This window comes from Emys orbicularis, chromosome 14 (assembly GCF_028017835.1).
Source record: "Emys orbicularis isolate rEmyOrb1 chromosome 14, rEmyOrb1.hap1, whole genome shotgun sequence".
NCBI classification, from domain to species: domain Eukaryota; kingdom Metazoa; phylum Chordata; order Testudines; family Emydidae; genus Emys; species Emys orbicularis.
In genome coordinates, this window is record NC_088696.1 from 38,932,919 (window position 1) to 38,960,858 (window position 27,940).

The 27,940-nt window shown below is 52.3% G+C and overlaps 1 protein-coding gene across 1 annotated transcript; it reads right to left on the reverse strand.

The window, feature by feature from the left end:
* Nucleotides 1-17,159: 17,159 nt before the first annotated feature.
* SLC38A7 (solute carrier family 38 member 7) lies at nt 17,160-25,730 on the reverse strand. The gene is made up of 10 exons (XM_065416550.1): nt 25,464-25,730; nt 25,078-25,276; nt 24,515-24,659; nt 23,522-23,620; nt 21,206-21,263; nt 20,072-20,186; nt 19,592-19,739; nt 18,986-19,185; nt 17,550-17,604; nt 17,160-17,400 (listed from the first exon to the last, which is right to left on the reverse strand). The coding sequence occupies exons 1-10, from the start codon at nt 25,728-25,730 to the stop codon at nt 17,298-17,300; spliced, it is 1,389 nt and encodes a 462-aa protein (XP_065272622.1). The 3' UTR covers nt 17,160-17,297.
* Nucleotides 25,731-27,940: the final 2,210 nt, after the last annotated feature.

The window sequence follows — 27,940 nt, forward strand, 5'->3', positions numbered from 1 at the left end:
CCGCTGGCCTCCAGTAACTAAAAGTAGGTCTCAGAGCCCAGGTCAGCTGTCTCAGGCTCATGGGACTATAAAATTGCAGGGTAGCTGTTCAGATTTGGGCAAGAGCCCTGGAGTCTCCGAGGCCAAGCTCCAGCCCGAGTCTGTCTACACTGCCATTTTATACCCATGCAGCTCAAACCTTGTGAGCCCAAGTTAGCTGACCCAGACCAGCCAGGGCCGTGCCATGGGTCTTTTATTGCTGCATAGATATATCCTAAAAGGTCGGGACCTCCCCAGCTGTGGAGGGAGGGGGGTCTGCAGGGCCTGCCCACCCTGTCACAGGTTGCTGCTGCAGCCAGAGGTGACTGTACTCAGCAATCCCAGGTTCCCCACGTAGCTGGAGCCGCCCCTCGTGTATATCCTCCAGATGGGAATCAGACCGAATCATTAGCTGCTATCCAGGTAGGGGGGCTGATTTCCCTGCACCTGCCTGCTGGGCTTTCCTCCAGAACAGGACCACCTGCTCCCTGGCCCTCAGAGAGGCAGACCACCCTGTTACAGGTGCCCAATCCCCAAACCATGCCCCTGCTCCACCCCCTTGATGCACTAATGCCAATGTTTGTTCAGAAAACTTGGGCACAACCACCCATCAGCTTTGAGAATCCCCATGGCTCTCAACTCACCCTTGAGCCTCAGCCAGTAGCCCAAAGCTTCTGAAAAGCATTGATTGGGCTTATTGATTAGGTCCAATGTACATTTACTGTTAACATGAACTCCTTTAACTGCGGAATGATGTCTCCAAACAGGAAGAGAGGGTTAGTGCCTATTGGATAGCCAGTAAATAGCGTGATTCCCCTTTAAGCAGAGACTAAGCATAAACACACAATGATCTGTTCACCAATAAGTTTGTTCATATCTATACAAGTCTTAAATCAATTTCACTGTTTTACAAAATGATTGAAAAGAATAATACAAAGCAGAGCAGATACTCCAGCTTCAACTCTGTCCGACATCTCTTCCTGCTATATTTACTCGCAGACAGGAAGGAGCCAATCAGGTCAAGGCAGGTCAGATATAGGCAGTTTTGGAAAGAAAGCACCCAAACGTCTTTGAGCCTGACCTGGCTTGTCCTGTGAAACCATGTGACCAGCACCCTGTGCATTAGAGAGGCAAGAACAAAATATTATATTTAGTGGTGGAAAGGAGGATTTCAAAAGCACGTTCAGAAACTGCTACTACTTAACAAAGAGCACTAGCAGTTCTTGTCCAGACAGAAGTGTTCTTCAGTATGGGGCTGGTTTTGCTGCTCCAGCACGTTTGTTGACAGATTTCATAGCTGCACAGATTGTCCAATCTGTACTTGCTGCCTTGGGTGGCCTCACAGAAGCCTGGCCTGGCCACATGAGCGCAGATGTTTATTGCTCTTCCCTGTATGCAGGGGCGGCTCTGTTTTTTGCCGCCCCAAGCACGGCGGGCAGGCGGCTTTCGGCGGCATGCCTGCGGGAGGTCTGCCGGTGCCACGCCATTGGCGTACCCGCCGCTGAATTGCCGCCGAAGCCGTGAGACCGGCGGACCTCCCGCAGGCGCGCCGCCGAAAGCCGCCTGCTTGCCGCCCTCACAGCGACCAGCAGGCCACCCCCTGTGGCTTGCCGCCCCAGGCACGCGCTTCCTGCGCTGGTGCCTGGAGCCGCCCCTGCCTGTATATCACACAGGGGGAGAGGAGGATAGTATCCTGACAGATCCTTTGACACATGGTGACCCCTTCAAAAGATGCCCAGAGAATGTGGATCTTTCAGCAGGTGAGGCTTTATCATAGAGTCCTCAAACAGTCAGAGCTGGGTAAGCCCAAACTTGTTTTATTCCTATACTCAGATACGTAGCTCTGAGGAGTCCCCACTCTTCCACTGTGTGGTCTATGCTGACTTTTTCAACTGGCTGGTTTTTAATTTGAATCTGAAACTGATTCAGATGATCTAAGGGTCCCTTGAGTTTACCAGTCTGTTCTGGGGGAGAAATTCACCTCTCTGAAGCAGGACCATGGGAGTTCCCATAGAAGTAATTGTAGGGTTTGGTGGTAACTCAGTAGGAATCCAATAGCAATGGACTACTTAGCACTGGTGACTGACTCATCCTTCTGTGATAAAGTTGCCAATACATTCCACTGGGCCTCGTGCTGTCAAGGCCACAAAACAGGCACAAATTACAATGAATCCATAAGAGGAGGGAGCTCAAACTATGGCTCTTTTTTATTATTACACGCATTGTACAGCCCCAGGCACGTTGGACCCTTGTAAATGAATGATACTACTACTGTAGTGCAGCGTTTCCCAAACTTTTGAAAGCGGAGTCCCCCGCTCTGGAATATGAAACCAATCACCTGTCTCCTCTGTGCACCACTTCCATGTGTTAAAGGCCTACCTACATATTTAATGTCCCCCTTCCTGGTTGATCCTTTGCACGTGCCTGATTTGGGGAAATTCCAGTGTCGGACTACAACTACACTATAGCACTTGCAACTGCACCGCTTGTGGTGGAGACACTCTACGCCAACAAGAAGGCGCCACAGGCAGCGGTAGCTATGTCAGTGGGAGAAGCTCTCCCGTCTACAGCAGCGCTTAGGTCGGGGTAACTTACATTGCTCAGGGATGTGGATTATTCATACCCCTGAGCGACAAATTATAACAAAGTAATCTGTTAGTAATTCTGTTAGTCTTAAAGGTGCCACAGGACCCTCTGTTGCTTTTAACAAAGTAATCTGTAGTCTAGCCAAGGTCTAGATCTTCATAAGAGGATCCTTCCCAGTGCACACGGTGTGCCAGACAATCACATGGCTCTCGTGTGAATGATGTCACTGCTACTGTTACTGGAGGTAGCTTTTGTGATCTATATTGCAGCCGCCTGCAGTAGCTTTGAGGTTTATGATTAGTTTATGTATCATTGTGGGCCGGGTGTTGTATGCACTGCATGGGGGAAGGGTTAGCGCAGCTCCTCCAGGAATTAAAAACAGTGGGTGGGTGGGAGGCTGGGAGGTGTGGTTAGGGCTAGTAATAGTAAACAACTTAGAAGAGGAACCACACCCTGAGAAGGCTTGCATATGCTGGTTCAAACTTGGTCTTCCAGAGATCAACAGACAAAGAACGGGCTTTTGGTATAAAAAGGCTGAGTTTAAAACGGCACAAGACCTTCTGTTTGATTCAGCAAACAGACAGGATCTTCTGTCCAAGGGGCAGCCCCAACCCTTGTGGAAGGGTTGGCAAGACTTTGGCCCATGAGGGCCCCACAAGACTGATGGGTGATCGCTGATGAGCTTTTAGCATGAGTATAGGAACTTGTGTTGTTTTTTAAATGTTTTCTCTGTAATGCTTTTACCCGAAGAATAAAATATGGTTTGCTTTGTGAAGGCTGGTTAGTGGCTGGCATACACTGTTGTAGCCCCTGGAGAAAGGTAAATCACAGGTGCTGGACCGTGATCTGACCTGCTGGGGAAATCACAGTGAGGTACAGAGGCACTGCAAGCGTAAACTTCCAGTCTGGAGGGAGAGAGACATGGGTCTCCACCCAAGATAGGTGACGGCTAGGAAGTCTCAAACCTTTAAGTGGGTGCCCTCAAGGAAGCCCAGGAGGGAAGGGCAAAAATGCAGTCAATCCTGAAACTATGACCTAGCTGGTAGCAGAAGTGGAATCTAGGGCCAGTGAAGTGCCAACAGCAGTGAAAGCAAGTGCTGCAGAAGGGCAAAGCACAGAGAAAAGTCTTGTAGTCTTTTGGCGAAAGGAAGAGTGAAGAGAGAGACAGAGGAAAGTGAGTTATGAACAGCTAGAAAAAAAGTCAGCAACTGAGATATGCAGAGAAAGGCAGCTCAACACTGAGGAGCGGACAACGGCCCAGCTAGCCAACCTGCTGTACTCTGAGGACCGGGAAAGGAACAATGGTCCAGAATCGCAGGGAACACCCAGCTACTGGCAGAGAGTCCAGCAGGTGGGGGAAATCTGGGTGACACCTCCCTAGAGGGAAGAGGTTGACAGAGGCAGCAACCATGCTCCATCCAGACCGAATGCACCCCTGCAGAGAGAGCGTGGACAGATCTACTGGTAGAGCAGGAGAAGGGCCAGACTGCCTCTGGAAGCCCAGCTGCTTGCAGACCAGGAGCAAGAGTGAGCAGACCAGGAGAAGCAGCGCCAGCTTGAGGAGAGAGAGGAGGACAAGAGGCGAGAGGAGAGAGAGGGAGCATCAACATCAGTTCCATATGGAGGGACAATGTCAGCAAAAACCTGACCTGGGAGGTGGAGTCAGACCCCAGGTACCTGTCCCAGTGGAGGGCATAGACTCCAAGCTATTGCCTCCCTTCAGGCAAGGTGTGTTTCTAAATGATTTTGAAATGAGATATGAATGGAACAAGGTGGGGCAGGAGAACGTGGGAATCTGGCTCCACTGCTGTCGGGAAAGGCCTTAGACATTTTCACCCCTATGGCCAGAGAGGACTATGCAGATTATGGGCCGTGCAAACAAGCATGGTTTCAAAAGTGGAAATTGACCCCTGACGCGTACAGTAGGAGGTTCTGAGGAGTTCAGAAAACAGGGGATCCGGCCCATGTTGAGGTGTCAACTCAAATTAGAGGTTAGGTAAGAAAATGGGGAATGGGATGGGGTATCCACAGTTGATGAGGCCTATGAATGAATGGGTTTCAGAACAATTCTACAAACTCTGCCCCCTGACCTAAAATCATGGTCAATGGAGAAGGACCCTAGAGACATGACCATAACTGGGAAATGGGCTGACCAATAGGCAGATCATTGGATCGGGTTTGATAAATTCAAGGGACAGTGGCATAATACTGATCCCCAACCAGGACCTCCCCAGAAGGGAATAGGCCAAATCCAGATTGGTGTGAGGAGGAAACCCTAACCAGGGCCCATGCAAGGAGCCCAGGGATCTGAAATGCTTTTATTGCAATGAGAAAGGTCAGAAGGTGATGCACTGCCTGGTGCTGGGGAGGCCAAGGGCTAGTGGTAGCCCACAGCAGGTCCAGGTGACAGTGACCCCACCAATGGTAGAACCGGATCCTTCCCCGATGGCCCAATCAGTAAACCTGACCATTTCAGACCCAGCAGAGGAATCGACAAAAACATTGTTTCCCAGTGGCTGTGGATGGAAAAAGGCCCAGGGGTGGAGGGCCCAAGGAACTCTGGGGGTCGTGAATTATCCCTGATCGACTCTTGACCATTTAGGGACTTTCCCTCATGGTCAGATCCATCTAAAATGGGGTGACACCCAGGTGCCTAAGGATGTTGGGATGTGCTATCTCCCAGCTGCCAGGAGAAGTCTCACTGGGGAATGACTTAGACTCCTAGCCCCAAGCCACTTGGCTGCAAGCAGCAGCCCTTGGCTCTAACCTCAGTGGGCAGGCTGGGAGGCGGCCCTGATTGCATGGCCAGGGCTGAGCAGAGTCCAACTGATGAGCTGACCTGGGGAGGGTGCCGGGAGCAGGTCCCTGGCTGAGCTCAGTCTCCCAGCTCCCGCTATGGAATTCAGACAGGAACAATTGACTGACCCTTCCCTAGAAAAACCTAGAGCTGCAGCTGACTCCCCAGGTGCCCCCAGATAGGAAACCAGAGGGTTTCTCTGGGATCAGGGGCTACTCTAGACAGAGTGGATTCCCTGGGAACGCTGAGCCATGGGGAATACAGAGACCGTTGGTGGTACCACAAAGTACTAACTTCGGCTTCTCAGCCTGGCCCATGTTATACCCTTCTCAGGAGCCATGGGAATACAGCAAATTAAACAGAGCTTGCTCCAGAATTTCTACTGGCCTGGAGTGTGTGAGACAATGCCAAAATACTGTAAGGCCTGTGACCCGTGCCAGAGGGTGAGGTAGGTCCAGGCTGCCCTGAGCCCGCTAATCATCACAGAGGAATCTCTTCAGAGGTCACTATGGACGTCATGGGGCCCCTTAGCAAAGTTACCTGGCTGGGGGGAAAATGTCTGGTTGGTTGGTAGTAGCTTATGCCACCCGCTACCCAGAAGCAGTAGCGCTGTCCTCTGTAGAGGCAGACATGGTGGCTGATGCCTTGCTAGCGATATTCAGCGGGGTGGGGTTGTCCTGCGTGGTTTTGGCTGATCGGGGGCGGGGGGGAACTTTATGTCTGCCCTAGGGGCTATGGGAGAAATGTGGGGTTCAACACGTCAGGGTGTCTCCCTCCCACCCCCAAGCTGATGGGCTGATTGAGAGATTTCATGGAACCTTAAAACAATATTGAAAACTTTTGTGGACCAGCACCCCAGGGATGGGTTAAATGTTTACCTCACCTGCTGTTGGCCCATAAGGAGGCTCCCAGGAACCCACAGCATTGTCCCCTTTGAACTGCTCTGTGGGGGGACGGTTTGGGGGGGGGTTGGACTTAATGAGGGTGCAGTGGGAAGGTACGGCTGCTCCCAAGGGGGACTCAGTGGTGGAGTATATGTTGGCCTCCCAGGAAAAACTCCCTGAGTTCCTGGCTATTCCAGCCCCAGGCTGACACACTCCACCTTGCCTCTCCTGTATTACTGCCGGCTTTTCTCATCTCCCACAGTCAGTTTTTTCTGGGCAACTACACCCTGTCTTCTCTGCAGGGGCAGTGGAACTGGGGAATGGGGGCTAGTGCCCCCAGAACAGAAATACTGCGGGGGGAGAGGGGGAGATCTGATCTATGCTTCTACTCCCATAGGTCGTTCTGCTACACATTCTGGGAACTAATGTTCCCTATAAACTGTGCGCACATGTTGGGGGGCAGAGGCAAGAGCAGGACACAGAGGGGCTAGAGCGGCGCCTGGAATTGGGCCAGGGAGTAGGTTGGACCTGGGGTGATCAGGCCAGATCTGGGAGCAGCTACACCTCGTGGACAGCAAGAGAGACATGAACTGTCAGGACCGCACCTTCCCAGCCTGGAGCCAGCTGCCCATGTCCCCCACCAGGTCTCAGTAGCTCCCCTCAGGGCCGGCTCTAGGTTTTTTGCCGCCCCAAGCAAAATATTTTTTTGCCGGCCCCCAACCCCAGCCCTGGGCTCCCCCCCCCCCCACCAGTGCCTTCCCCCACCCGCACCCCCTGCTGCCCCAGCCCTGGGCTCTCTCCTCCCCTGCACCCCCAGCGCCCCAGCCCTGGTCTCCCCCTCACCAGCGCTGACTCCGCCCACTCCCCCCTTGCCTCCAGCCGGTCTAGCGCTGGCAGGGTTGGGGTAAGCAGCGGGGCTCCCAGGCTGCGCCTCAGCCCAGGGTCCCTCCAGCCAGGGCTCCCGCCTTCAGGACCGGCCGGGACTCGGGAGGGCAGAGCCGGGGGACCTCCCCGGCAGGGGGTTGAGGAGCCGGGGCAGGGCAGCCCCAGAGGGAGCGGAGCCCCAGAGAGTGGGATGCGGGCCCCGCACGGCAGTGCCCCGCCCTCTATGGCCCCGCTGCTGCTGCTGCTTCTGACCGCCCTTCCGCAGTCCCTGGGCAGCTCGGGCCGCTTTGCTCAGCTCCGGCTGCGGCACTCGGCGCCACCCTGCGACACCTGCAGGCGGCTCCGTGTGCCCTGTGGGGCAGCCCCCAGCCCGAGTGTCCCCTGCTCAGAGCCTGCCCGGCCCAGCCACAAGGTGCGGGCGCTGCTCCCCCATGGCGGGAACCGCAGCAGCCCCAGGGCACCCCCCGTGCTGCTGCTGCCAGCGCCAGCTCTAGGCTTTTGCCACCAGAAGCACACACACACAAAAATAAAAAAAAAAGATGGCCGGAATGCCGCCCCTGAAAATGTGCCACCCCAAGCACATGCTTGGTTTGCTGGTGCCGAGAGCCAGCCCTGGCTCCCCTCACTCCCTATGCAGCGCACCCTGCTCCTCTTCCGGTGCCTCTGCTCTCCACCCCTTCAAAGCAAAATCCCTGCCACCTCTGCTTGTCTGAGCTGCTTGGATTTCATGTAAATCTACAATCAGAATTTGTAAGCACAGATGGTGTCAGGGAGTATTGCCTAGCGGTTACACCAGGGAATGGCTTAGGATGCCAGAGGCCCAGGCTTGCTACCCAATTACCATGTGCCCTTGGGCAGTCACTTAGGGACAGCTGTCAGGCGTATTGAGCACCCACCACTTATGCTCACAAAAGTGGCTTAATACTTCTGCAAATCAGGCCAGCGAGGTGTCTGGGTCTCTGTCTCCCCAGCTGTAAAAAAGAACATGGTACAGTACTGCTTCCATAAGGGAATGGGAGGCCTCACATATTAATGCTCATGGTGTGCTACAGGCAGGCAGGATATTATTAGATGCAGATCTTCATTCCTGGAATGAAAGGTAAATTGAGCCTGGATGGACGGAAAAATATGCTAACAACTGAGCTTCATTTGACTGTGGAATGGCTTCCAAGGGAAGTGATAAAGCCCCGTTGGCAGACAGACTGGTCACTATGGGACTATATTGCAGGGAGGAATTCCGCAATGGCCCCCAGTGGGGGAAAGAGACTGGGAGTGTCCAATGTTGTCAGTTACGCTCCACCCCTTCCCCCTGCTCTGCATTCTCTGTCGCAGCAACACATGACTGTGGTTCCTGCTCATTCAGTCAGGGTGGGTGCCCTGTTCTGAATGCAAGGAAACAGATGGCCTCAGCAAGGGGCACGCCAGCCTCTCACAATGGCTTGGCTTCGCATCGTTCACACAAAGGCACATGACCCCCTCTGCTTGGCCGGGCCCAATGCCTCTGACATCAGAATGACCCTGCCGCTTGGGGGAGTTCAGAAGCAGAGCTGAATGCTGCTGTTCAGGCCGCAGCAACCAGACATTGGCATCTTGGTTTCGTTCTGTTGCTGGCACGTTGCAGCGGAAAGTTAGTGGCAAAGAAAACAGGGTGATGGCACGCGCGTGAAGCCGTGTGACAAGCCAGTGGGTTTTAGATGCACCAATCAGAGCAGCTGCTCACTCTAGGCTTTAAATCTATAGGCTAATGGCATTATTGAAGACAAGTACTTGTTTTCTCACTGTAAAGTCCCTAAGTGCTGGAGTCTCTGGCCCTCTCCCTGGGCAATGGGTAAGTTACGAGAAAAAGCCTCTAGTCCAGGGGTTCTCAAACGTTTGTCCTGGCGACCCCTTTCACACAGCAAGCCTCTGAGTGTGACCCCCCCTTATACATTACAAACACTTTTTTTATATATTTAACACCATTATAAATGCTGGAGGCGAAGCGGGGTTTGGGGTGGAGGCTGACAGCTCGTGACCCCCCCTGTAATAACCTCGCAACCCCCACTTTGAGAACCCCTGCTCTAGTCCCAGAAGGCTGTGTTGGCTTAAGGTACTGCACCCCCCCCCCCCCTTTAGAATAATTTAAAGGCTCTTGGCCCTTTTCCACCCCATCCAGCTGCAGCTTGAATGGCTGTTGCATTGTTAAAGCAGGTAAGACCACTGATACCGGGCCCCTGTCCCTTAGGACTAGCGATGCATTTTAAAAAGCCTCCCACCGCCCACTGGCACCGAAAGGGGAAGTGGCAGCCCATAGGGAGTTTTGCTAACCGCCAGGGCCAGATTAACCTTTTGTGGACTCAGCACCAAACATATTTGTGGGTCCCTTGGGGGCAATGGAGCATGATGTGGGGAGATCGGTCCCCAGAGCAAGGGGCGGGCAAGGGCCATGGTATGGCAGCAGCGGTCCCGCTCCACCCACTGTGAGGGCACTATTTACTAACCGGTAGTTGTCACACGCACAGTGTCCTGCTCGGCCCTGTGCTGCCAGGATCCTGCCCAGCCCTGTGCTGTCAGCACGCCCCTTCTTGTCGGGGGTGGGCCCATGCCGTGCCACACAGCCCTCCCCGCCCAACATCCCCCCCCAACTCCCTATGGCAACACTCGCTATGCCCAGCGCCCCCCAGGCCCTTCCACAAATGCACAGCGCCCTGCACAACACCCCCCCTGCTCACAGCCCCACCACAACTGCCCAGCACCCCCCACAGAACCCCCACTCCCTAGTGCCCCAACACACACATCTTCCTGCCCCTTCACAGCCCAGCACCGCCCCAGGCTCTTCACAGACCCACTCTCCTCCCACGCCCTGCCTCCCGGCTGCACTCACCAGTCCTGCTGGGAGGCGACTGTGTCTGCCAGGCTGAGCCGCCGGCACAGCCAGGGCTGGTCCCGGGGCGGGGAATTGCTCCTGCCCCTTGGGAGTGACGCGATCAGCCAGGCCAGGGCCTGCCCCAGCCGGGCTCCCTCAGGACCCACTTGCCTGGAGGGGCCCAGCCAAGCTCCCCACACTGTCCCCCATCCCCCCCTGACTGCCCGAGACTGGCCAGGCTTCTGCACCAGTCCCAGGCAGCTCAACTCCAGGGAGACAGGCAGGGCCCCACAGGTGGTAGGAAGCAGAGACTGCCCGGAGCCAGGGTGCACTGGGGTCGGGTCAGGGGGCAGAGAAGAGCGGGGGGTGAGGCCAGCCGGCGGAGAAGAGCCCTCGGCTAACCAGCGGGCAGGCCGAGAGGAGCAAGTGGTGGGCGGGGGGAGAGCCAGCGGGGTCTCGGGGCACAGTGTAAGCAGAGTAGGCCAGGGCCCCTTCTGAGCATGGGCCCGGCTCCATGGCACCATTGTATACCCGGAACTGCCTCCCTGGGACTGCCACAGGAACCAAGCAGCAGGAGGTAGCTGGGTTTTTGAGTGTGGCTAAGGGATTTAGGACCATAAATTCTGTTGATTTTCAAGGGGACTTATATTCCTAAATCACTCTTGCAAACCCCACCCTGTCTGGGTGTATAACGCATCTGGGGCTTCAGCCAGGATGCCTCCTAAATGGTATCCCAGCCAGCACCACTGCTGCTCAGAGAAAACGGACAAGAGGTGAGATGAGGTGTGGGGAAGATGGGGAAGATGGGAATTAGAGTAGAGGAGCGTGTGGGGGGGACCAAGGATTGCCTTGTACTGTCACCATAGGCAAGGGGTAGGGGGTCAGGTCCAGAGAGAAGAAACATATGTCACTGCTTCCTAATCCATTGGGCCAAGCACTGAGCTCCAGAAACAGTCAGGTGCCGAGTGGGTCCTCGGAGCTTGGCTGAGCTGGTATTTCCATATGCAGTCGGCCACATGCAGCATGCGCTCACCTCTCCCCCAACGCTAGCCACAACTCAGCCTAGGCTAGCGACACAACTTCAGGTTGTTAAAGGCCTTCATTGCTTTGTACATAGAAAATCCGTACACATTCATTTTAAGAAACCCCACCCCATTATAAGGCATAAGGGAAAGTGATACATCATGCTTATTATGTCATGGGCCTATGACACGGTGTTCCTGTCTGCTTTTACCAACACGCTGTCCCTTTAAGAGAACTAGAGCAGCCTCCAGTCTTTAGCCTTTATACCAGGAGCAGGGAAGGTCAACTTTGAAGCCCTAATATGGTCCAGGAGATTCTACAATACAGCCCACATCTTTAATTCACAGATATGTCCTGCAAAGACTACATGTCCCAGCATTCAACGCTGTACTTTGACCTGAGCTTCCTGGCAAGCCAAGGAGCTGTAGTCTCCAGTGCCAGGCTGCCTCTCTGAATTAGAGATGGTATCAGCTACAATTCCTTGTAGTCAGGGCCGGCTCCAGCATTTCTGCCGCCCCAAGCAAAAAAAAAAAAAAAAAAAAAAAGCCGCGATTGGCGGCGGCAGGTCCTTTGCTCCTAGAGGGAGTGAGGGACCTGCCGCCCCCGAATTGCCGCAGGTGCCGCCCCTCTCCCTTGGCCGCCCCAAGCACCTGCTTGTTAAGCTGGTGCCTGGAGCCGGCCCTGCTTGTAGTGGGAGGCAGCTGCTGTCTGTGCCCCTCCAACCCTGGCTAGTGGCCAAGGTGGCCCTTGTTTGGGCAAACTCTGGGTGCCTCTCCACCAAAGATTGTTATTACACTCGAACACACGTGACTCAGCTCTGGAAAAGTGGCCCATGTTGGTTCCCTTCTACCATTGCTGCTTGGGACCCCCCACCCTTCCATATTAAAACCCCCCGGTGAGGGGAGGCAGAGACAGGAACAAAAACACCTAAAAATTACTCCCAACCCACCTACCCACAGCCGGGCTGGGGAGGGGAACCGACTGATCATGTGACTTGGCAGCAGCCCGGTTTGTTAGCACGGCAAAATGGCCATTCCACAGCGCACACTCCAGCAATGTGGAATACAGTCAGCTGCCCACTCCCCCTTTAGAGATCATGACCTGGGGGCAGCAGCTTAACAGGGAGGAGGCTCAGCAGTGGAGATGATCCATCTCCAGAAGAAACTCCTGGTTTATGGGTCATGGAGGGGTGTACTAAAGAAGGGACCTGCCCCTCCCCACCAGAAGCCCAGTGGTTCTCAACCAGGGTTCCGGGGCCCCCAAGCAGGCTTCAGTGGGGCCTCCAAGCAAGGCCAGCATTACTTGCTGGGGCCCAGGGCAGAAAGCCGAAGCCCCACCACATGGGGCTGAAGCCTGGGGCCCTGAGCCCCACCACCCGGGGCTGAAGCTGAAGCCTGAGCAATGTAGCTTTGTGAGGGCCCCTGTGGCATAGGACCCCAGGCAATTGCCCTGCTTGCTACCCCCCAATGCCCGCCCTGGCTTTTAGATGCAGAAAAACAGTTATTGCGGCAAAGGTGGGCCGTGGAGTTTTTATAGCACATGCGTGGCAGGGGCCTCAGAAAGAAAAAGGCTGAGAACCTCTGCAGTAGAGCATCAGGCAGTGGTTAGCAAAAGCCTTTAGCTCCTGCTTCTGAGAAGTACCGAGCACCTACTGAGCACCTCCCACTGAGACCTTGGGGGTAGAGGATGCTCAGCACTTCTGAAACTTCGGCCTTTACTGTTCTTCAGTGAGGGGGGGTCTGTTCAAGCCCAGTGATTCAGATGCTAATGGGGTGATGGATGAGGGGTGGCAGAAGCAGACAGCGGTCCATCTGCTTTCTCCCCAGGATGCATTGTTTCCATAGCTCAAGGTGTGGGGATAGGGTGGGTGGGGCCGGGGAGGAAGGGTTCTTCGAACTGGACGCACACTGGGGTTCCCGATGTGCCAGAGAAGGCCCAGGATGTGCAGGGATAGAAAGCAGACGGTGGCTCATATGAGTTGCAGACCAGTGCTGGCCACACACGAATGGGATTTGAATAAACTGGCACTCACGCAATGCATGATCAGCTCACTTCAGCTCACTTTTCCAGAACATTGTGATCTTAAGAAAGACTGGGACACCCGTAACCTGGCTTTATGCTTCTAGATACGCAAACATGAGGTACTTCTACTATGCTTCTCGGCAATGGAAATAAAGGGAACAGAGCGAGAGAGCAGGTGGGGCTTTTCTGTGAGCGAATGAGGGTCGAGATAAGGTCAGAGCTATCACGACACACAGCAGCACCCTGAATCCAGACTGAATTAGTCTGATTTTGGAGCCAGGGATTAGCCACAAAGTGAGTTGGACCATTTCCCCCTTGTAATGAAATAGCTAGCCCTTCTCGCACTTTATAATCAATTATCTCCATTTCACAAGTGGGGAAACTGAGGCTGAGAGCGATTGAGGCTGGGACTGTCAAAGGCATTTGTGGGATTTGGGCACAAATGCTCTCAGGCTTTTGGAACATATCAGCCAAAACAACTTGCTCAAGGTCACCTAGCTGGTAAGTGGGAATGCCAGATATGGTAGTCAGGGAGTCCTGGAGCTCAGACCACACTTCTCCCAACAGTCACAGAGCTGACTTGCTAAAGGGACCAGCTTGATTGTAATGCTGAGGCAGGGTATTGCGTGTAGCAGCTCTGGGGTCCAGAAGGGCCAGCGACCATACTACCATGGACAACTCACTGAAGTCTGCCACATGATCAGCAGTCCCAGTTCTCAGCTCTATGTGACTCAGCTGGACCCATTAACCCGGGTTAGCTGAGACCATGGGCAGGCAGGGGAAGTCGCCCAAAATTCCCAGGGACTTCCCAGCTGGTGTGTCAGGGGCCAAACATTTGCCCAGTAGTGGATGACTCATGGGATAGGTATGTAGTTAGCACTCCTGGAAGGTACCAGATTGCCACGCTGATGGCCTTTGATCAGCCGCAAAACCAGCAGAGCACAGCTAGGAGCAGTGCAGGCCTCCTCGTGCAGCCCCACCTACCTGCCTCAAACCTCAGCTGGAGGGAGCTCAACTTCGAGGCCCTATTTAACCCTTGGAGACTCTGCTGAGAATCAGGGCTCATTTGCAGCGGCCTTGAGCGATAGGAGCCCCTGGTCCCTAGAAACTGGGCTGAAACAGAGTGTGGTTTGGCAGTACGATATAGCTACCCTAGCAGAGCCCCCTCCTGTAGACGCACCTTATACTGACAGCAGGAGTTTTTCTGTGAGCATAGGCCAGTCGACACTAAAACATTAGGTCGATTCATGCAGCTATGTCGCTCGAGCGTGTTAAAAATCCAACCGTGTGACATACTTAAACCAACTTAAGCTGAACGGAAGAACTAAGCATAGAATATCAGGGTTGGAAGGGACCTCAGGAGGTATCTAGTCCAACCCCCTGCTCAAAGCAGGACCAACACCACCTAAATCATCCCAGCCAGGGCTTTGTCAAGCCTGACCTTAAAAACCTCTAAGGAAGGAGATTCCACCACCTCCCTAGGGAACCCATTCCAGTGCTTCACCACCCTCCTAGTGAAAAAGTTTTTCCTAATATCCAACCTAAACCTCCCCAACTGCAATTTGAGACCATTACTCCTTGTTCTGGCATCAGGTACCACTCCCTGAGAAGCGGGAGCTAAATGACAGCATGTAGCAAGCACTACAGCAGGGCGGCTGCAGTCGTTGAAGTGTAGACATAGCCAGAATAACACCACCTCCCTGAACAACATTCATGGTGCTGACAGAAGCCCTCCTCTGGTAGCACAGCTGGGTCTCCAGCGGGGCTTTTGCTGGCATAGCTGGGTCAGCTACAGAGGTGGTTTTTCCATACCCCTGACCGCCACAGCTCTGCTACCAAAACTTTGTGGTGTAGACCTGGCCTGAGTTGAGGCTTTTCAAACTGGAATGCAGGAGTCTAGAAAGCCATACTGTGCAATACTAAAGCACACGCCATTTCACAGAGTAAAATTAGGGTGCCTAAAATTAGTATTTAGCTGACACCACATCCACTTTGGTTCAGAGAGCGCACCGGCTTAATGACACCCTCGTTGGGAGCTGAACATTTTTAGTATCACAGAATGGGGGGGGGAGGAGGAGGGAGGATAACATGCATACAGAGCAAGGGTGTGATATGCTCAGAAGCTGTGCTACTGTAGTGTTTTATTGGCAAGAGTGTTTGTAGAGAGCAAACCTTATGAAGAATTAAACAGATTCCCCTTAGGCCTCCCACATCATCTATGCACAGGAGAAGAGAAACATGATCAGAAATGCGTGATTGAAAACAGAATGTTACATTTCATATACTGACCACCACATTGTCGGTAACACTGTGCAAATCTCCGTGTCAGTAAAGTTTGGTGTTCCTGGGAACGTGCTTCTCCAGCAGTAGGAACAAACAAGGGACCTGCCTCTGTCCCTGAATGGAGAATGTGTCTATATTGAAGAGTGGTCAAGTCAACTTAGGCTCAATGTTTAGGTTTTATGGTAAAACATAAACCCAGAGTTATTTTATTTATTTTACAAAACAGACCAACAGAAAAGTTTGTTTTTAAATTCCAATGAGAACAGTTTCCCACTGAGATCTAACTACCCCCCTACAGAGTTTGCAACCCAGATACTATGCTAACCTCTAAGGCCATCAGAGTGAAACTGACTAAAAACAAAAGTGAAACTGACCAGCTTGTTTCTCCTCCTCCAAGTGCAGAGAAATGCAAACAGTGAATAGAGTAGTTAGTTTACTCTGGGCTATTTAGAAATTCTCAGTTTTAATAATTGTAGGTGTTTAATATAATCCACCTGGAGGGCTTTTTAAGTTATGATTTTTGCCCTCACAGTGTCCCTTTAAACCTAAGATTATCAGCCCCGTCCAGCAAACGGCCATCCTGGAAGAACAGGATTTGAAATGACAAGAGCCTTTGAAAACTCTGAACCCTAGAATCAATAAATAAATTGTTACAGAGTCATAGCACCTTAACAAAATAGCCATCAAGCCCCCAAATGCATGAAGGGGGAAACATCGGTTTTGTAAACATCACACTGCTTTGTTGGTGCCCAGTGGCATGTCAGGACAGATGTGCTTTGTTAGATTCTTCCCTGGCCCTGTTTCCACCCAATTACAAAGAAGCAAAAAAGTGCATGTTACAAAATAGCCAATCAGCAGCACCTTCCAGTAAAAATGTAAACCAATCAGAGGCAGGTTAAGAAATCCCCTGGTTGAGGTAAGTGAGAACAGAAAAGACTGACTAGATGAGAGAGCGAGAGAGAGATAAGAAAGCCCAGCATTTAAAAACAAAACAAACCAAACAAAGTGATATGGCAGAAATTTTTCTATAGAAACTAACTTGATAGCCTAGTACAAAGAAAGGAATGCAATTACTAGAGTTCTCCATGAAGCATGATTGAGGAATTGCACTCAAGTGTATTAAAAAGCATTCCTTTCTTCAGCTTATCTGATATCTATTCCCTTACCTTTCAAGCACTCTTACCATGACAGAGACAATGGTCTCATCATGCAAGAATGGAGTACTTCATTCTCACACATGCCATAAGGAGTGATCATCAATACAAGTATTGTTTCTTAGGGAAAATTTCCTGTGGTTTTATCATCTGAAGCTAAAAACCTGGACATGAATAATTCCTAAGTTCATAAAGCAAGGTTACCAGTTTGCTTTATACGACAAACATCTCACCAGTAATTTCACTATTAGAACAGGCAGTTTAAGGTCCTTTTGTTTGGGAGAGAGGGTTTGCCAGAGACGAGATGCAGTCCAATGTAGTATGGTCTCCTACCCTGGGGCGGGGGGGGGGGGCTACTGCCTATTACACGCTGTGAATCCCAGACACACTTTAGAGATCTGTCCCCCAAAAGGGGTAACAAGAATTCAGCGTGGAGCTCCAGGGGCATTCTGCACAAAGACCTCCGTCCTGACCTCGTTCCAGGAGGGCATCGTGCTGTGCACGCCCACTGGGTCAGCGTCTGAATTCTCTGTAGTGAGCCTCTGCAATTCCCAAGGCCTGGGAACCAGAAGCTAAAACAAAACCCTGACTTGGTGCGTTAGACGATGAACATACAACCCTGTAGGACTCTCCCAATGAAACAGACTAACAAAATCCCCAGCAGGAGAGGAATGTGTTCCCCTCCAACCAACTTTTTGGAAACATCAGAAGCCAAAGCAATTTTTTCCTTCAGTCCCGGGCTGTCCCAAAGGAAAAGCTACTTCTAAGGAGGGCAGCATCAACCAGTCCTGTGGAACGAGTCAGGCCATCACATCCACAAAGATGGCATTGGCAGTGGTTTGTCCAAAGATGAAGGCTCCAAGCGTGACCATAAACGTCCCATAGCTGACCAGCGCCCACCAGCTGTGAATAGAGAAGACAGGTCAGTGTGCAATGTCAGGCAAGGGAGCCCACCTTGATACAGTGTCTGGCTGAACCCCGCCAATGGGAACCAACGTCTGAATCATCTTGCGAAAAGGGAGGGAGAAATGGACGGCGAATTTGCTTTTTACCTGGTTGACCTGGTTTCCTGGATTTCAGAAAGTTTGGCTTGAATCAGGCATAGTCCTAGCAGAGAGGGAATGCAAACAACATTGAACATCAGAATAATCGTAGTGATCAGCAGTCAAAAGATTCCCGAGTAGAGAATTAAACAGCCACACCCAGAAGGCAGAGGAGTCAGGGATTTGAGAGAGAGACAGACAAGCCCTCTGTTTTTTCTTGACTTGTTCTAGTGAGAGAGAGGGAAGATAAGACACCCATCACCCTCCCAGCCTGGGAGGAGCAGCCACACTGTGAAGAGCTGTCCTATCAGTTCTGCTAATTAATTAAAGGGATGGAGGAATTCCCTCTGCACCCCCTTCAGCATGCAGCCTCTCCTGTCCGAGAGCATGGATGACACAAGAAGAAGAACCGGATTCCCTTGCATGGCAGGAGACAGCACAATCAATCAGTACCACCAGGCCTTGCCCTCCGTCCCAAAATGTTGCATTTTATTGCCTTCTCAAAGGGGACCTAGGAAGGGAAGAGTTCCACCCCCTTTAGAAAGGTGTGCTAAGTGCCCTGCTAACCAGGGGGGGGGGGGGGGGGGAGCACTCAGTGCTCCTCCCACACCTTTCTCACCCAGCAAGTGTATTAAGTTCAGGACACTCTCCCCCTCCCCCCATGTAGATTCCACAATCACAACTCTGGCTCCACGGTGACTTACCAGTGTGTGGTACACTGTTAACGTCACATGGGCACAGGACCAGTCCTTTCCTCTATGCTACTTCTAATGATTTGGGGCCATGTTTTTTTTTTTGGGGGGGGGGGGGGGGGGGAGAAGAGGGGGAAGCCAGTGTGAATGGACTTTGGGCCTCCTTTGCTGAGAATTCAGCCCTTGATGTCTCCCTGTCCTTGAGGGGGGGGGATAATGTTTTGTTTTCTGTGAGTGAGTGTGAGAGAGATCTTTTCCTGGAACCTTGCCTCAAAGGGGCTGTACGGCGCTCAGCATACTATGGCGCATGGGCGGCGCGTGACTCCTGGATTTGGGGAGGCTGGATGTGAACGCCTGAAGCTCCCTAGAAGTGCATTGGCACCTGGACCATGGCCCTGCCCCCACTCTGCCCCAAGGCCTGCCCTCACTCCCCCCTCCCCAGCCCCTCACCTCACCAGCGGGTCTCCAAAGGGAGGTGCGCTGCATCCTGTTTGGGGAGGCTTGCCTCTGATCCACGCCCACGCCATGGAGATGGATGGGCTATGGAGCCAGACAGCCTGTACTGATCTCCTAGTGGGAACGGATCTGGAGGAGAACGGACTCCTGGCACATAAACCTCCAGCGTTCCTGTGACGTGTGACCCCAGGGCCTAATTCAGCCACCCAATGAAACGCCGTGCTTATTGTTCAACAGGCTGGCTGCTTTCTGATTGGCTGCCGTGTCATTCCAACCCACGGAAAGTGGGGGCCGTACCCGGGAAGACGAAGATGAAGCAGGCAGCCAGGCCCCCGATGAGAGAGATGACTTTGCCGATATCTGGGATGAACAAGGCCAGGAGGAGAGTCAGGAGAAACCAGCAGACTGTCTGGAACACACGTCGGCGCCTCTCGCGGACCACATCTTCCTCCACCGTTTCCCCCTTGTAGCGTAGCCAGAGCCCCTCTAGCACGGCCCTGCGCAGGAGGCAGAGAGATGGGAGAATTGGGGGGCTCCCTACTGTGATCCCAGACCTCATGTATCAGATCCCAGCTTCGGGATTCCCTCACCATTGATCGGTTACCAGGGACGTAGGTACGTTCAGAACAGCAGGATCTCTAGTGGCCTGGGCACAGCCCAGCCTGCCCCTCGAAGACACCATGGCAGCCCAGGGAAGAACCAATCCATTCAGTCTGGAGCGCCCCACGAGCCACCTCCAGGGGCACTGGAATGGGAGGCTAGGGGGCCATGCCCCCCATTTTTTACCAATAGTAAGGGCGAGCAAGCAGGGGGCCACGGTTTGAGTGCCTATGGCCCCCCCCCACACACACACACACTTTTAGGGCACTTCCGCCACTCCTGGCCACCTCCCACGCCTCTCACCTGCCGCAGAAGTGCAGGATGGGGTAGGACGTCAGCACGCAGAGGATGATGAAGGCCCGTGCAATGGCAACGGGGACATCGTCGGAGGGGTAGGACAGCAGCACATCCTGGTCCACGCTCGCGCCAAACGTCAGGAACCCGCAGATCCCTGGAGGGGAAGAGAAAGCCAGGGGAGGATGCCAGCAGGGGCTAGGGGAAAGATGGGGCACAGGGATTTGGACGGAGGAGGTGGCTGGGTTTGTCCCTGGGGCCCAGGCTCTAGCTGGACCTGGGGTCAGAGTGCCGAATGCACACAGATGACAGCAGCTCTTCAGCCGCGGTAGCTGCGGGAGAGTTTACAGTGGCTCCAGCCGCGGGGTCTCTCTCTCAGCAGCTGTGCCCGAGGGGAAGCTCGCAGCTTCCCCAACCAAAGTCTTTCAAGAGAACGTGCTGCTGGCTGGGCCCCGTGGGCTGGCCAGAGAACAAGGGCCTTGCTCCTACCTGTCCCTGCGTAGACAGAGAGAGCGATAACCATGGCTGCTGTCACCACCGCTCCCCACGGCTTCACCTCGGGCCGCTTCATACTGTTGAAGACGGGCACGCTGCTCACGTGGCACTGCCAGAGAGAGAAAGAGAGCATGCAAGGGGCTGCTGGGCCAGGCGTTCTGTGCTCCGGGGGGACCCATCGACACCAGCCTGATCATGGGAGAGGAAGGGGACACAAAGGCAGGCAGCCCCTCCACACACTGGAACATGTTACCAGGGAAGGCAACTGAAGCAGAGACCGTAACTGAGTTAAGAGACACCTGGATTTGTTTCTGGACAAGGGGAGCCCACCTCCCAGCTGTTCCTTGGGTTCAGTCTAATTTACCCACCCCGGATCCGTCCAGCAGAAAGCCAGGCCGTGTGCTGGCAGGGAAACGCTTGGCCATGAAACTGACATGATGGGAAATGTCATGGATGGCGAAAGCATCCCTCTCCCTACTCAGCCCGATGGATGACACTGCCCAGCAAGGAAAACAGGCCAGGGGATGGGGCAGGGAACTGATGGAGGAGGACAGGAGAACAGCGAATATAGATGGCGTGGCTAAGCGACAGAATAACAATCTGCAAACACTGGAAGGGTGTGAGCGCTCAGAAGTGTTATTCAGCCTGAGGTAGGGGCATAATTTAGAGTACTGAAGTGAAATTAAAGGGACTCCCAGGGAAACACCCTGAGCACAAGAGATCTCTCTCTCTGGCTGGGGAACAATCTCCCAAGGAAGTGGTGGAAATCCTGTTACTTGGGCCAGTTAGAACTAGACTGGACACAACACTTGACAAGGTCTTGCAGGGAACAAGCCAGTTCTGGCCTCAAAAAAGGGACTAAGTGGAGCACAACAGGTCATCTCTGTCCTCAGCTTCAATGGTCATGTTAAGACTCTGTTGTTTTGCTGGCATCCTTCACTTTAGGGCTTTACCCCACATCAGTCTGAGGCCCCGGCAGGGGCAGTAGGAGCCTTGGTATTAAAGCAAAGGAGAGGGGGGACCAAAATGAATCCAAAAGAGGGTCAGCAAATGAGACAGATGGACATTTCCTGCTCCTAACTTGTCTTAGATCTCCATCGGCCCAGGTCTTCCTGGGAGCAGCTGTACCTGGAATCCGAAGCAGATGGTGGGCATGGCGTTGAACACGGCCATCCAGGAGGAGGGGCTGCGGAGAGGGAAATCACAACCAGTTCAGATCTAGCTGCCAGCGCAGATACTTGGGTTAATAGCAGATCTCAACAGCACATGTACAGTCACCCTCCAGAGGGCATTTGTGGGGTGCACCAGGGCATGCTCATTTCACTGCAGTTCTGCACAGTGACTGGAGGCTTCCCCGCACATGCAGTGGTCAATGTTTTCAAAGGGCACTAGTGATTTTTGGGGTGCCCCACTGGACACCTTAAAGGGCCCCGATTTTCACAAAGTGCTGAGCATCCACCCTCTCAAAAATCAGGTCCCTCTAAAAGTCATCTCAAGTCAGGCACCCCCAAAACGGAGATACACCTCTACCCCGATATAAAACGAATTCGGATATAACGCGGTAAAGCAGTGCTCCGGGGGGCAGGGCTGCGCACTCCGGTGGATCAAAGCAAGTTCGATATAACGCGGTTTCACCTATAACGCGGTAAGATTTTTTTGGCTTCTGAGGACAGCGTTATATCAAGGTAGAGGTGTACTTGGAAAGTCACCAGCTACTGTTGAAAATCTTGGCCTGTGTTTCCCTCTTATCCCTGTTTAGTTTGTTCTGAAAATTCTCTATAAAGTACTAAGGAAATATAAGGGAGATTAGATTATCAGGCTAGATCTAAAATCTGTTTGACCACAGTATGGATGGTGGGTGCAATGCTACATAAGAAAATCATCATATTATTTGACCAACATAAAAAGGATAGCGATGCCTTCTTTTGCGGCACACATACAAAGGGGAATACTCAAGGGTGAGGTGGACAGAATTTAATCACCTAAAATGAAATTGGCCAGGACACTTGCAAAGAGAGGGAATTTTTAAAATGGCAACAAGTGATCAAGGCCTCGGTTTTACGTCTCATCCAGAAGATGGCACAGTGCTCTAACACACAATGCCGTGACGTTGACTCAAAAGAGCAGAGTGCCATCTAGTGACCCGTTAGCAGAGAAGAGGACCTAATTTGAAACACTACTGGAGACCAGTGAACCAAATCTCTTGTTCTCCCAGAAATGTGCCATAAAATACACCACTTTGTATCTACAGATAAATTTAACAAAGGCCAACAGCCTTTGCCTCCCCGTACAGCACAATATAATCCATTACATTTCATTTTAGCCAAATGGATTATACTTCCATTGTTTTCCTTCATTATTGATATTTGATGTTATTTGTTGTATAAGATTTATAACTATAGAAGAGACCTGTTGGGTATTTTGTCCATTGCCAGATTATTCAAAGCTGACCTGCCTGGAAAACACCCTATATTTTTGCCTGTTCTGAGTGACTATGTTAAGGTTTCCTCTCTAACCATGAGGAAATCCCAGCTTCCCCATAACATATAGCAGCTCTTTCTAGCCCTGATGGCTCATAAGATACCAGACTTTAAAAAAACAAAACAAAAACCACATTATTCTCATTAGCCTCTTGCCTTAAAAGCTGTCAGAGCAAGAACCAGGGTATAACAGCTAAGAACCCGTCTTCCCAGTTTAAGTATTCATCGCCCAGCTAGAATACTGACTGCTAAAGACTGTGCTGGATTTCAAGTGGGGAAATACAAGCAAGGCAGCAGTGATAACGGGGATAGATACTTGGTGGCACCCAAGGCCAGTGCTTGTCTGATGTACCGGACGTTTCTGCAGACTGTGTCATTTAAGAACCAACAATGCGCTCTGTGCTGTACAAATCAGAGATGGACACAGTCCCTGCCCCAAGGATCTTACAATCCTCCAGGACAAAATGCACTGGGAGACCCACAGGGAACTAATCAACTCTCCCATCCTGTAGAACAGTGGGACAGAGAAGGCACCTGGCTGGCATGAGTCAGCGTTTACACACATTATGAAAGTGGATTTAATTTCCCTGTGGGGATTGGAATAAGAAGCTTCAATTAAAATATATTCATTTAAAAGTTTTAATTCAGAGAGTTCTTAACCATCCAGTTGCAAAGCAAACCCTCCAGAAGCAGCCCCAATGGTGGACTGTCTGCCTGAGCCTGCAGCCAGACCAAAAGAGCAGCTCTTGGAGACACGTAGACCGAACTCATTCAGAGTGGGAATGTATGACCGTTTGCATTTCAGCATCATTAGCCCTTTCACTGCTGATCAGAATCAGACAGCTGCTCTGGGACGGGAGGGGCAGGGATTTCCGGTATAGGGCCACCCCTTTATCTCCCTAATCTAACTTGGGACTCGATACAGCCTGGTTTTGAAGCATGCACGCGTGCCGCTTTCGCATACCGCGTGGGGATGTGCCCTGGGGTGATCTCCTTGTCAGGCCAGATGTATTTGATGATGACGACAGCGGTGACATACCAGGTGCCAATCACGCTCAGGGAGCTGCAAGAAAGAAAAGACTGGACAGATGACAGTGCCTCGCCTCTGCTCACTCTTACTCCTTGTTCAGAGCCTCGCTGGGGAGACTCTGGTGAGCCTGGACAGGGACATCTTCCAACGGCATCTCCCTTTTCCTGGTACATTCCCACGGTTCTCCCAGGGGACCCAGCTGTGATATCCCACTACACCCCACCCAATTCTCTCTCCAGGACCCTGGCTCCTTCCAATCTCCAACCACCACTACCATCAATCCAGCTCCTCCAGTGGTAGCCTTAGGATAAGCCAGCCACCAATGGCCACTGATTTTCTAACCAGAACATCTCCTGTTGTCTAGCCCTGCTCCAAGCAATTAGAGGACCTGGTGGTTAAAGCAGCAGACGCCTGTATACGCCTGTGCTCCCACTGCTCGCTCTGGGGACAGTGTGACATGCAAAGGAAAGTGTTAGCAGAGACATATGACACCTGCTTACCTATGGGACCATCTTCATTGTCCCCAGGGAGAAACCAGAGACACAGGGAACCCACTCCCGCCACCCCATTCTCCTACTACGACTTGGTATGGAAGAGCTGGAGAAAGGGGCGCTTGTGATATATTGCCTCAGAGACGTAATTATACAATGCTTTTCATACGAGGCCCTGAAAGCACTTTACACCCCATGTTACAGGTGGGGAAACCGAGGCAAAGAGCAGTGAAGGGACTTGCCGAATGTCACCGAGTTTATTGGCGGAGCAGGGACTAGAACCCTGGTCTCCTTGATCCCTGTCCAGTGCCCTACTCATTGGGCTCTGCTGCCATCTTAGAACACAACTGAACACTCTGGTCAGGCTCAATTGCCTGCCTGTCCCTTTAGCATCCTCCCACCCACAGTTCCGGTTCAGCTTTTCCCAGCCACCCACCTGGCGTATTTCTGGAAGCCAATCTCCTTTGGGATGGAGAGGGGCAGGATTAGGAGGAAGGCCGTGATGCTGATGGTGAACTTGCGGTCTGCGTACCAGTGGCTGCCCCCTGCCCCCTGGGGATCCTTCACCAGCGCAGCAATGACTGGTGAGGAGACAAGGGTAGAACAGTGTGGTTGGGGCACAACCAAGCCCAATGCTAACTTCTCGCTAGAGGGCAGATCTCAAACCTGGGCCAGGGAACACGGGGAGGAGGAAGAGGAATGGAAGCTGCTCTGAATCAGAGGCAGGGAGCTCAGAGGCCCTAGCCCTGGGACGCTGGAGGGTTTAGCGAAAGGAACCCGACAGACTGCAAGTCTGTGTGGTAGTCATTCAGGGCATCCCCTCCACCTGGCTCCTGAGGGCTGCCGGGCCCAGCACAGGCTGCCAGGATGGGGCACAGAAAATGCCCGTCACCTGCAGAGAAACAGGCTCCCCTCTGCGCCACGCCCTCCCCCAGCTGTAACACCCTCCCCTCCCTCTCAGGGGGCTGGCCCAGGGCCGGGGCAGCCCTGAGCACTCACTCTTGTCCTGCTGGTCCCCGATGATGATGAGGAAGGCGATGCAGGTGCCAAAGGTGTAGACGGCGATGGCGACCTCACAGAGCACGCCGGGGACCTTGCCGCACACAGCCCACACCACTTCCTGGTACGTGCGCTCGTTGCTGGCCCGCGAGCAGTAAGCCAGGATCACCAGCCCTCCGATAATGAACACCAGCAGGGACTGTGGGCAGAGCAGGGCAGTCAGAGCTCTGGTGCCTCAAGCCAATGGCCCAGCCCACCCAGACAGATAGGCCGAGCCCGGGGCCTACCACCTGGCTCTGGAGCAGTGAGTGGGATCATTTGCTAGGATGTCTCCTGCAGGGAACCCCAGGCCCCCACAGCCCCTCCCCCAGGGCTGCCCGGCTCACCATCTGCAGCGCGATCCCTGCGGCCACGCCGCCCGCAGTGCTGAAGGCTGCAGGGAAGTTGAGCAGCCCAGCCCCGAGGGCAGCGTTCACCACAATGAAGACGGCCCCGAGGGTGGAGGTGGTCCCCGCTCCGGGTCTCTGCCCCTCGTCGCTCTTCAGCCCGGTCTCCACATTGGGGCTCTGCAGCAGCCTTGCCCGCTCCCCGGCGTCCGCGCTCCAGTCCCAGTCTCCGTACTCCCTGTTGATCCCCACATTGTGCTGGGCCATTTCCCCGTCCGGCCGCGCGCTGACCGCTCTCTGCGTCTCTCTAGTGCCTCATCACCAGGCCAAGACCTCAGGCAAAGGAAACACCAGCCCACATCGACTCCATCCGGCCCCAGCCTCCAAGGGGTCACAAAGCAGGCAGACCCATATTCCTGCTACGGGCACAGGTGGCCTTGTCCAGGGGTCCCCAGGCACAGAGTTCAGGCTACTTTACTGCACCTAGAAGAGGAGCAGAGGAGGAGCATCACCATCAAGCAGGGTGGATAAAAATCAGTTATTAAAATAAACAAATAAATAATCAGATTTTTTTTTGATAAAATGCTTTTTGAGGAAAAAACCTATCTAAAGATAGTTTTAATTAAGGTATCTTTGAGCTAGAATGAATCTCATCCTGGAATAGGGATTATAAATTCTAATTCTATAGTACGAGACAATATACACCTCTACTCGATATAACGCAGCCCGATATAACATGAATTCGGATATAACGCGGTAAAGCAGCGCTCCAGGGGGGCGGGGCTGCGCACTCCGGCGGATCAAAGCAAGTTCGATATAACGCAGTTTCACCTATAACACGGTAAAATTTTGGGGGGGTTATATCGGGGTAGAGGTGTATCATGTAATGTTTAAGAAAAGTTTTGTAAATGAGTTCCAATAGTTCATGGATTAGGGACCCAATCTTATGGGGTTTCGGGGGCTTCTGTATAGATTTAGGTTAATCTTTCTATCGACCCAATGGGACTCAGTGCTCAGTGTAGAAGATAACATCAGAGATGCTTAGTTTTGCAGTTCTCAAACTGTGGATTTGTGTCTCCAGAGAGAACATGCTTGTTAATAGCAAAAATGGCTGGGTTTTTTTTTTTAAGTTTTAATATTTCATTTACCTATTTTAGTTAAAAACAATTTTAACAAAAACAAACCTGATTTTAAAAAACTTGAATGTTTAACTAAATTCAAAAATTCATATAGTACTTTAACAAAATAAGCATATGTTTGCTGTTGAAGAAAAAAAAATCCAGAATACAGAACGTTGTTGTTTTTGTTAAATAAAACAATTTAAATGTCTGTCTGGTGATGTTCTCCTCCTAATACACCATGGCAAGAAAATCCTCCAAATATTAATGATTAACCTGTTGAATTGGAGCTAAGTATGAAGTCATTGGGAGGTGAACTATCTGCTTCAATTATTTTTGGTAAATGAAATAATCATTCATTCTCTGATATAGCTGTAAAATTAATCTGAAAAGTTTTCAAAATAAATCACTTAAAAAATGTATAGGGTGTACCTTCTAAAAATGAAACCTCTCTCTGAGTTGTGAAGAATATGTATCAAGGTTATAACAATCAACACAAATGTACTTTTATGTAGAAATCCATGATTAAATCGAGTCTTCCTGATTAGTGATTTAAATCAAATCCACACCGCCATCAAGGCTAGACACAGCTGGCTTGCTGGACCAACACTCCTCTTGTACTCTACCTGCTGCTGCACAACTTAACCTCTCATTTAAATAGGACACTGCATCCTGGGTGGGTCGTAAGCAGTGGGAACCCAATCTGGGACCTTCGGTTCTTACAGCTTGAGCTTCTGCTGCCTGTGCTAGACGGCCCAGCTCTACTGTCACCTGTGATAAGGATTTTTGCACGCCGTCACCACAACTGGTCATCTTTGTCTCAGCTGACAGACCCAGGGGTGGGACAGACAGAAAGAGAGCTCCTGTCTCTGAACAATTGGCCCCTCTAGGTCAGAGTTGAGGCACAGTGGTGAGCCGCTTGCACTGCTCGCGTGGTCTATGCTGCACCCGCCGTGTGGCTCGAGAGAACTTCAGGGCTGTGAAACTGGTGCCTGGTCACTAAAATGAATTCAAACACACACGCACGCACACACACACACGGCTGTATTTCAAAGCCAACTTCCTTATTTCCAACCCACATTTCTGCAAACACAGCAAAAGCCCTTGTCCTCCTTTGGGACAAAGTTCAGGGCAAGACTTAAAGAGCTGCCAGTTGGAATGACAGGAGCGCAGAACCAAGCAGAGGGAGCACCTCAGGACGCCCCACGTGTCTCCTCTGCTCAGCAACCGCCCAGGGCTGCTGCGCTCTCCCCACCCCACCAGAGTTACCTGCGGGGGGGGGGGGGGGGGGGGCGCATGGGGTGAGGTCTGTCCGTCTCCCGCTGAGCCTCTCCCACGGCATGTTCGGCTGCTCTCTCT